The 10,664-nt window shown below is 49.3% G+C and overlaps 1 protein-coding gene across 2 annotated transcripts in view; it reads right to left on the bottom strand.

Annotated features, from left to right (window-relative positions):
* MATN2 (matrilin 2) overlaps window positions 1-10,190 on the bottom strand; it is a 109,075-nt gene extending 98,885 nt beyond the window's left edge. Inside the window, exons 1-2 of one of the 2 annotated variants that reach the window (XM_006104153.3) lie at window positions 10,164-10,190; window positions 1,853-2,020 (exon numbers count right to left, since the gene is read on the bottom strand). In XM_006104153.3, coding sequence (XP_006104215.1) covers window positions 1,853-1,994 — 142 coding nt within the window. In that variant the 5' untranslated portion in view covers window positions 1,995-2,020; window positions 10,164-10,190. Of the gene's footprint in view, window positions 1-1,852; window positions 2,021-10,163 lie in introns of those variants that run through there. The other variant, XM_006104154.2, reaches the window with a different exon arrangement.
* Between the last annotated feature and the right edge of the window lie 474 nt (window positions 10,191-10,664).

Genomic DNA, 10,664 nt, shown 5'->3' on the forward strand with positions numbered 1-10,664 from the left:
GCCACCCTCTATCACCCACAGAGCAGGGCGATCATGTGGGTTGGGGCGCCGCCACTGTCACACTCAGGGCAGGGCCGATGGGGAGGTTATGGCTCTACCCCGTCACACACAGAGCAGGGCCCGTGGGGGGGGGGGCGGTTGGGGCGCCACCCTCTGTCACACACAGAGCAGGGCCGATCAGGGGTTGGGATGCCACACCCTGTCACACACAGAGCTGCAGGGCGATCAGGGGGTTTGGGCGCTGCACCCTGTCATGCTGATCTGGTGCCAGGAGGCCTCGCGGCTCCACTGATCCCGGTGCTGGGAGGCATATTACCCTTTTACTATATAGGATAGAGGCCTGGGGGCCGGCTGGTTTGCCCTGAAGGATGTCCTGGATCAGGGTGGGGGTCCCCACTGGGGTGCCTGGCCAGCCTGGATGAGGGGATGATGGCTGTTTGCAGCTGGTCACACACCCTTCAGGGTGGGGGTCCCCACTGGGGTGCCTGGCCAGCCTGGATGAGGAGATGATGGCTGTTTGCAGCTGGTCACACACCCTTCAGGGTGGGGGTCCCCACTGGGGTGCCTGGCCAGTCTGGGTGAGGGGCTGAGGGCTGCTTTCAGTCTGGCGATTGACTGAAGCTCCCAACTGCTCCTTTTTTTCTTTTTTTTTTTTCTTCTGGGCCAGCTTTAGCTCTGGCTCTAGCTCTGAGGCTTCTGCTGCTGGTTTGTTTGCCGTTCTATAATCGAAACAATGTATAACTTCAGCTCTGAGATCCCAGCCGGCTATATTTGTTAGAATGTTTCAAACTGCCAGCTCAGAGGCCGGCAAGTCAGGCGGGGAACGTTGGAGTCTGCTGTCACGGGAGCAAGCAAGCCTCATGTTCGCTTCCAGCTGCCTGGCTGCCGGCCGCCATCTTGGCTGACAGTTAATTTGCATAAGGATATGCTGATTAGCCAATGGGAAGGGTAGCGGTCATACGCCAATTACCATTTTTCTCTTTTATTAGTGTAGATTACCTATTGTATTATATTACAACTGTAAACCTACTTTTGCCTACCCCGGTATTCTCCTCACAAAAATACTCCAAGGACAGCATTAACACTCCCATGTTATGGATGAGGAAAATGAACTTGAAAGAGATCACACTACCTAAGTGTACGTTATCTGCCAGGACTTGAACCCAGGTCTACGCTAAAACCCACTCTCTTCCACTGGCCAACCTTCCCATTACCCCCACATCCTATTACCAGAGCCCATATTTGCAACCGGGACCGATTCATCTGTATTCTGTGTGTTTTCGTGACCTTTCCTTTCTCTCAGAGAAAGAAAAAAATTCACCTGAAGAAAACATGTTCACTGGGTCGGAATCAAGGCCCCTGACCTTTTCCTGTTCCACTCGGCTCCTGACGTCCCCACCTCTCTCTGTGCCCGCTCCCGTCTCCCACACGCCCCCTGCTTGGTCCCCATGCTGCCAAGCAGCGGAGCAGCAGTAACACAGATTAGCTGCACAAATACCATAAAAAATTCTCATAATACCCTTATCCAAAGAAGTCCAACAGGGACCTTTACAGATGGAAAATCTTGCCCTTGCATCTTAGAGAAAAATCATGAGCTTCTGATTAAATGGAAGACTTTGAACTAGAAAAGACGTCGTATCATTTTGAAAACTCGTGTACAACTCAGGATGCACTCATGGCCAGTGAGATAAATCCGCTCTCCCCCAGCTCACCCAACCGGGGGTCCAGGGGCAGGGGACTCATCATGAAAGGGCTTGTGATTTTGTCTGGCGAAGACAGAGGGGAGGTTGGTACTTGGGTGCCTTACCCACCCATGCTGGCCTGCTTCTGCAGGTGGTGCCCCGTCACTCACCCAGCAGAGCCGTCTGGGGGTGGGTCCGCGAGTGTCTGCCTCTGGAGATGGACCTGGAGCGTGGCCGCTGCCTGGCCTCAGCAGGGAGGAGGAGGATCTGCCCGAGGAGCAGCAGAAAGCAGCCCACCAGCATCTTTTCCATCTTCAAGAACTGGAAGGGGGGCGTGGCTGTGACAAACACAACAGGAGAAGGGGGCAGGGTGAGATGTCTGGGTCTCCCGGGACCCTGGGTGCAGCAGACTGCCTCCCCGTCTTCTCGTGTTTCACACGGGCCGAGGGTACTTAAAACACCATCTGTGTGTGTGATCCTGAAGAACGCAGGCAACCAACCCCCACTGGTAGGTACTCTGAGCAGGGCACGCATAGCTGGAATTTTTCCTCACTTTGGTCACTATAAGACTGAACGGGAAACTGTAAGGGGGAAAAAAATCTATCCTGAAGTTTCTTCGCAATTAAGTTTACTATCAATTATTTGTAGTCCCATTCTCGATCTTGGATTTGAAGAAGGGAAAACCACATCTGAAGACTCCAAGTGACAATATTCTTTCTGTCTAATAATAGTGAATGGCACAAATTAATATATATACATTTCCCCAGGGATTCATGTATAGGTGGCATAAGGTCGCATCACAGGGCCAGCCTCTCCGCCTCCCACACACATCTCCGAAGAGGGAGCATGGTGCAGTGGTGAAGGGCTCAGGCCCTGGCACCAGACCACCTGGCTTAGAATCTTGGCTCTGCCCTGTGTGACCTTGGGTGAGCTACTTAACCTTCCCAAGCCTCAGGGGAATATGGGATAATATTAGTTCACAGAATGAGTTAATACGTGTAACCACAGCATTCGGAACAGTGCCTGGCACACTGGGGCGGGGCTGATCTTTCCGTAGCGCCTGCTGGGTGGCCCCAGGCAGTGGCTGACTTTGCACCTCCCTGGACACCCAAGAGCCAGTGTACCAGTGGTCAGTGTCAGGCCATACCAGAATACAACTTTACACATCCATAAGCAACACACTCAAGGGGCAGACTCAGTGAGCACCAGAGCCCCCCTGAAGCAAGTCCTGCTCCATATGAGGTGTCTCCTGCACAGCAGCTCTCCCACTGCAGCTGCAGCTGTCCTCACAGCCAATTGGCTTGAAGGTCAATTCCTCCCAGTAACACCAACAGCAATCAAATCTCAACTACAGAGACAGTGTTCACAGCCCACAGAGTGGTGCACCTAGAACTCCCAGCTCAGGTGACTGGGGAAGCTGAGCCACTGGGCCCTATAGGACACCTACTATACAAGACCACTCTACCAACTTAAGGAGACATAGCAGTTCTACCCAGTACATAGAAACAAACACAGGAAAGCAGCCAAAATGCAGAGACAAAGAAAAATGTCACAAATGAAAGAAATGGAAAAAAGCAAACTATTGGATATAGAGTTCAAAACCACGGTTATGAGGTTACTCAAGAATCTTCTAAAAACCTCCCCCCAAAAAATGGAAAAGGACCAGTCAGAAATTAAGCAAACACTGACTGAAATAAAGAATAATATATAGGGATTCAACAGCAGACTAGAGGATTCTGAAAACCAAATCAATGATTTGAAATATGAGGAAGCAAAAAACACCCAACCAGAAGAGCAAAAAGAAAAAAGAATCCATAAATATGAAGATAGTGTAAGGAGCCTCTGGGACAACTTCAAGCGTACCAACATCCAAATTATGGGGCTGCCAGAAGAAGAGAGAGAGCAAGATATGAAAACCCATTTGAAGAAAGAATGACAGAAAACTTTCCCTACATGGTGAAAGAAATAGACTTACAAATCCAGGAAGCATAGAGAGTCCCAAACAAGAGGAACCCAAAGAGGACCACACCAAGACACATCATAATTAAAATGCCAAGGGCTAAAGACAAAGAGAAAATCTTAAAAGTAGCAAGAGAAAAGCAGTTAGTTACCTACAAGGGAATGCCTATACGACTATCAGATGATTTCTCAACAAAACCTATGCAGGCCAGATGGGAGAAATATTCAAAGAGATGAATAACAAGGATCTACAACCAAGATTACTCTACCCAACAAAACTATCATTTAGAATTGAAGGTCAGCCGAACCGGTTTGGCTCAGTGGATAGAGCGTCGGCCTGCGGACTCAAGGGTCCCGGGTTCGATTCCGGTCAAGGGCATGTACCTTGGTTGCAGGCACATCCCCACTGGGGAGCGTGCAGGAGGCAGCTGATCGATCTCTCTCATCGATGTTTCTGGCTCTCTATCCCTCTCCCTTCTTCTCTGTAAAAAATCAATAAAATATATTAAAAAAAAAAAAAGAATTGAAGGTCAGATAAAGAGCTTCACAGACAAGAAAAAGCTAAAGGAGTTCATCACCACCAAACCAGTATTATATGAAAAGTTGAAGGGTATTCTTTAAGAAGATGAAGAAGAAGAAAAAGAAAAAGATCAAAAATATGAACAACAAAATGGCAGCAAATACATACCTATCAACAATTGAATCTAAAAATCAAAATAAACAAATAAGAAATCTAATGAACAGAATAAACTGGTGAATAAAACTGAATCAGAGGCATGGAGATGGAACAGACTGACGGTTCTCAGAGGGAAGTGGGGTGGCAGGGAAGGAAGAGATTAAACAAAGATCTTATATGCATATGTGCATTACCTATGGACACAGACATTAGGGTGACAAAGGCCTGGGACGGGGGGAACGGGGTGGAGGGGTACAATGGGAGTTAAAAAGAAGGACATCTGTACTAGTAATAATCTCAATAATAAAGATTTAAAAAATAATAAATAAATAAAAAGTGATGAATTTTACTATATATAAGTTATATTCCAAAAATGGTATCTAAAGAAACTACAGGAATGGGGACAAGGGTACTGTTTACATGACAACATAAAACCAATATGGCAATATTAATATCAGACAAGATAGATTTTTTTTTAATTCAATGCCAGCCCTGGCCGGTTTGGCTCAGTTGGTTATGTGTCCTCCCATGCATCGAAAGGTAACAGTTCTTCGATTCCTTGTCAGTGCACATTTCCGGGTTGCAGGCTCAATCCCTGGTAGGGGGTGTGCAGGAGGCAGCAGATGAATATTTCACTTTCACATCAATGTTTCTCTCTCTCTCCCTCCCCCCCCCCTCTCTCTCTCTAAAAAACATAAATAATAAATAAATAAATAAAGTGATGCATCTGGTCAGTGTAGCTCAGTTGAGCATCGACCTATGAACCAGGAGGTCACAGTCCAATTCTGGGTCAGGGCACATGCCCAGATTGTAGGCTCGATCCCCAGTAGGGGGTGTGCAGGAAGCAAACGATCAATGATACTCTCTCATCACTGATGTTTTTATCTCTCCCTCCCTTCCTCTCTCTGAAATCAATTTTAAAAAACAACTAAAAAAAAAACCACCATATTTTTTAAAATACAATTGCAGTGAAACAAGAAAAAAAATAAGTCAGTGCATGTCAGTGCATGTAGCCATATTAATAGTTGTTTCTCAGTTTGGCATTTAAAGCTGGTAGCATGTGTAGAACAGGAGCCAATTCTAACTGGAAAACAGAATGATGTTCAAAAACCAGTTCTTTTCATCTATGAGCATAGGAGAATTGTGGTGCTGAGAAATAGAGGTTAATTCCATCTGAACAGATTCCATACAAAGCGTTTGGGAGCATGGAGAGAATAGTTTTTAAAAATACAACAGCTTTGACTTTTGTTTTAGCAGTTTTTCTCTTCTCCCTGTGACAATGAGTCTTGTCATTTAGCGTTACCAAGGGGGTCCGGGAAGGGAGAGGAGATTGTTCTGACCCTCTTAGCCGTGGGTTCTTCTAAGCATCACTGTTCCAAGTACATTGACAGGCAAGGAGATTCCCCCCAGAACCAACCCTATGTGCTGTGGGCCTTGAGAGGAGAGGCCTGGTTCTGTTTCCACACAATGTGTGACCTCAGCTGAGTGACTGAACTCTCTGGGCTTTCATTAGTGAGCCTTAAAATGAGAGGCGTGGCCTGGAGCAGACCTCAGGCTCTCAGTCTCCAGTCTGGTGGCTGAGCAGAGGAGGTACGACCCTGCTATCCTGAAGAAGGAAGGCATGACATCTACGAGGTGGTAAACTCTGCCTCCGGACAGGAAGAGAAAGGACAGAGGACACTAATATCTTTTAAGTGCCTACTACGGGCCAGGCAATGATCTGGGCGTTTTGTCTATTTTCATCTTGATTGGTCCCTACAATCATTCTGTGAGGTTGACACGTTCGCAAATTAATGGGTGGAACACTAAGATTCACGGACAGAAAGACAGTCTCCGAGCCTCAGAGCTAGTTAAGTGACCAAGTCATCCTCCTCTCACTGTAAAGATAACCTCATCTGCTCAGCCACCAGACTGGGAACACTTGGTTTCTTTTCCTTGCTGCCATATCTGTCTCTCTGCCTAGACTGTGAGCCGTTCCTTGGGACTGCACCTGGTCATGCCTGTATTCCTCACATGCTGGGCGCTGAATTTTAGAAATAAATTTTTAAAAGACAGATAAAAGTTGAATTAACACATTTATTGATCAAAAAAAGACCAATAAATGTTTCAGCAAACTGGCCCTAATTCGGCACCAGACAACTGCCAAGGCCAAGCCCGAGTGTCCCTCTCTACTGTATTTGCCTGAATGTTGGTGACGCCAGTGACTATCTCCTAGGACAGGAGCATCCTTGCTTTTTCCTCCCTGCTGGCTGGAATGAGGACATCCTGGCTGGAGACCCAGCAGTCATTCTGAACCACGAGGCACCATGGAAGTGGAAGGCAGGCTGCATGGTAAGAGCAATGAGGCACAGGGGCGTGGGTCCCTGACCCCACTCTCCCTTCGGACACACTGCCTCAAACTTCTAGAACACAACACAGAAATAAGCTTCCTTCTTGAAGCCACTGTCACATTTTTCTGTAACTTGACATTGAACACAACCCTAATTAACAGACTGTGTCCAAGTCTCTCCTATGGAATCCATCTGGCACCAGCACTGAATTCAGTCTTCCCAACACAGTATCACGCTTCTCACGCTCCTACTCAAAAACTGTCCATGACTTTCACATACCATTAAGATAAAAATCTAGATTCCTTAGCTTATTAGTCAAAGCCCCATAATCCAGCCCTGTGTTACAATGCTAACCTCAAAACTCTCCCCCCACCCGCCCCACCAACACACACACACACACACACACACACACACACACGTTAACCCTCAATTCCAGCCCAGTAGCTCTACACAATGCCCCTTACTTTTTTTTAATATATTTTATTGATTTTTTACAGAGAGGAAGGGAGAGGGATAGAGAGTTAGAAACATCAATGAAAGAGAAACATCGATCAGCTGCCTCCCGCACACTCCCCACCCGATATGTGCCAGCAACCAAGGTACATGCTCTTGACCGGAATCGAACCTGGGACCCTTGAGTCCACAGGCCGATGCTGTATCCACTGAGCCAAACCGGTTAGGGCTGCCCCTTACTTTTTGCTGGTTGGATTGAGTTATGACAACTGAGATAATGGGTAGGTGAATATGGTACCTTATGTGGCAAAAGGGACTTTGCAGCTATGATTAAATGGAAGACCTTGAGATGAGAAATTAGTCTGGATTATCCAAGTGGGCACAATATAGTCACAAGGTCTTTATAAGAGGGGGATGAAGGGGCAAGGGGAGGAGAGAGGGGGAGAAAGAGAAAGATGGGGAGGTAGAAAGGAGGGGGAAGGGAGAGGAAGACAGGGAGATAGGAAGTTGCTGTCTTTCGAAGATGGAGAAGAGGCTAGGAACCAAGAAGAATAGGCAGTTTTTAGAAGCCGAAGGGTAAGGGAACAGACTTCCCCCAGAGCCTCCAGAAGGAACATAACCTTGCCAGCACCTTCCTTTTAGCCCTGGGAGACCCATCTCAGACTCTGACCTCCAGAACTGCAGGAGAATAGATTTGTGTTGTTCTTAAGCACAAAGTTTACGGTAATTTCTTACAGCAGCCATAGGAAACTGAGGCAATAACCTAAAACAGTAATGGGGGATTCCAATGGGGAGTGAGCCACCCTCTCCAACGGTAGATAAAGGTTCCTCTGACAATTCGCTTCGAAGAACTTTCCAAAAATGCTTGCTCTGCCACTGACTTTACATGCAGATATTCTGGTAGAATTTTCAGTTTCAACCTACTCGCTCTGAGCATTACTACACACGGGTGAATTAATTCATATTATCTCATTTAACCCTCACACCAATCCTAGGGCACAGATAATAGCACGCCCATTTGATGGATTACACAACTGAGGCTCGGATAATAATATGTATAGCTAGTAAATATTGAGCACTTAACTCTCAGCCAGGCACTAAGTATTTCATGTGTGTATTTCAGTTAAATTAGTGTGTTAACTAATTTAATTCTTCCAACAATCCCAGTCCCTATTTACAGATAAGAAAACGGAGGCACAGAGACTTTTCAAAATCCTTACAGGTGGTGACTGGCAGGACCCAGACTGGAACCCAGGTCCTTCTGGTGCCAAGATCAACATGATGCTCTGGGTTGTACCCCCGCTACCTCTCATCCCTGTCACCATCATTCCCACTCATTCCAGACGACAACAATGGCGGAGGCCTCTGGGATGGAGCCCAGCCCTGCCTTTCCCTCTGAGTCCCCTTCGGGGCCCTGCTGAGTAAGGAAGTGGTGGCTGTCTGCTGAGCCACAGGGCAAGGTTCAAAGTGACCTCACGGCTGTAGCTCCAAGGGAAACTGGTTCCTGGAAGGGCTTCCCTGGCCTGTTTGCTAGCAACAGTGATGCCATGGTCCACTCCCAACTTGGCACCTCAGCCCCCCTGTTCCCCTGAGCCTCCCCAGTTACTCCCATAGGCAGTGGGGGCTCCTGCGCTTCCCCAAGAACGGGGAGTCCCAGGGGAGGGCTCTCTCAACGGGGCATGTGCTGCAGACCAAGGTCCAGGAAAGCACTAGGGCTCTCGCCCACTTGACTGCTCTTTTTTTTTTAATTTAAGTTCTTTATTGTTTAATGTATTACATAAGTCTCCTTTTTCCCCCATTGACCTCTCCCTGGCAGCCCCAACCCCCAGCACATGCCCTCAACACCCCCCCCATCTGTGTCCATTGGTTATGCTCGTATGCATGCATACAAGTCCTTTGGTTGATCTCTTACCCCCTCACCCCCTGCTCTCCCTCATAGGTTGGACAGTCTATTCCAGTGGTCGCCGACTGGTGGTCCACGGACCACTGGTGGTCTGTGAGGTCTGAAAGGTTGGCGACCACTGACTATTCGATGCTTCTATGACTCTGGTTCTGTTTTTGTTCATCAGTTTATGTTGTTCATTGGCTGCTCTTAAACTCAACTCTCACCCTGGGGTCCTCTCCTGTCCTCTCTCGCTGCCACCCCCCTTCACACCCAACACCTTGCAAAGGCCAGCGTTTGCACCCACCACACCCTCTTGTGCCTGCTTGTCCCGGGGCCTGACCCTTTCCCCATCCCCACCCCGGCCTCACCTTCTGCCTTCTCTTAGGCACCAGTCAGAGCTGTTTCTAAGCAAACAGTGGGATTTCTTTCTAGAACTTTCAACAACTTTCTTATTCCTTCTCTATCTTCCAAGGGGCCATCATCTATCTCCTTTTCTTTAAATCTTGGGCCTCATTGCAACTACCTCTTACTGACAGAGATGTAAGAGCTTCTGGCACGACCACCATCTGAGGGACCTGGGAGGTGGGCCCCACGCTGGCACCTCCAGCGAGTGAGCACAGGCCCCAGTGGCTCCACGGCGGACTGGGGAAGCCAAGAATCTTGCAGCCTGGCAAACTGGGGGCCGGGGGCCGAATTCTACCGGCCCAGATAACCGTATAAACAGAGAGGGAAATAGAGGGCGAAGAGCCTCCAGCCTCTGCTTTCTCCACGGGGGAGTGAGTCTAAGGGACCGAGCGTCAGGGCCTGAGAGGAAACTTTCCAAACCATAAACCCATCTCGGTATCTGGACAGGGTTTTATGACGCTGTCACTTTGAAAGCAGGCAGGGGGAACTGTGCAAGCGTGGACTCCTCATGGAAAACTCCAGTTCAACGCATGCGGTTTATCTGCCGCCTTCATGGCCGCAGGGGGAGGCCGTCCTCCTGAGCTTGGAGAGGGGTGACTGCTCCGAGGAACTGCTGGCTTTTTCTGGAAAGGCAGGTGATGGAGCTCACCCCCTAACCTTAGGGTGTACCTGAACTGTTCTGAGGACAATCCTCACAGCCCTGTGGGTACTATCCCATTAAACGGATGAGGAGACTGAGGATAGGGGAGCTGGGTCACTCCAAAGTTACTCACCCAGGCCACCTGGGCAGGCCAACCTCAGAGCCCTGCTCCGACCCGCGCAGCTTCGTGGTTGCCTCTCGGCTGCCCCGCACCTGGGAGGCCGGTTAAACGCACCTGGTGCGGATGCCTCCTCGCGCCGTGGTCACGGCGATTGGGAACTGTGTGCAGGTGGGCGGGCGAGTTCCTGAGGAGCCACCTTCCCGTGCTTCCAGTCCTGGGCACCTTTTCTGCCCCTTCCAAACTGTCCTCGGGGTTTCTAGCCAACTACCCGGCAGTGCCCGCCCTCCCTCTCCTTTCTCCACAAGGACGGGGAGCTGGCGCTTCAGCTGCCGCGGGGATCGGCTCCATCCATCCGACTGGCCGGCTCAACAAGTCTCCCTTCCTCGGCGCATGGAGACCAGGTCGGGTGCCCCCGCGGCGGGACACAGCGCCCCCACCGGGCCCTGCGAGGGGCCGCTGCGCGGTGCGCCACGCGCAGGAACGCGCCCAGCTCGCCCGGCCGGGGTGGCCTGG

The sequence above is a fragment of the Myotis lucifugus genome, unplaced genomic scaffold (assembly GCF_000147115.1).
Source record: "Myotis lucifugus unplaced genomic scaffold, Myoluc2.0 scaffold_548, whole genome shotgun sequence".
In the NCBI taxonomy this organism is placed as follows: Eukaryota; Metazoa; Chordata; class Mammalia; order Chiroptera; family Vespertilionidae; genus Myotis; species Myotis lucifugus.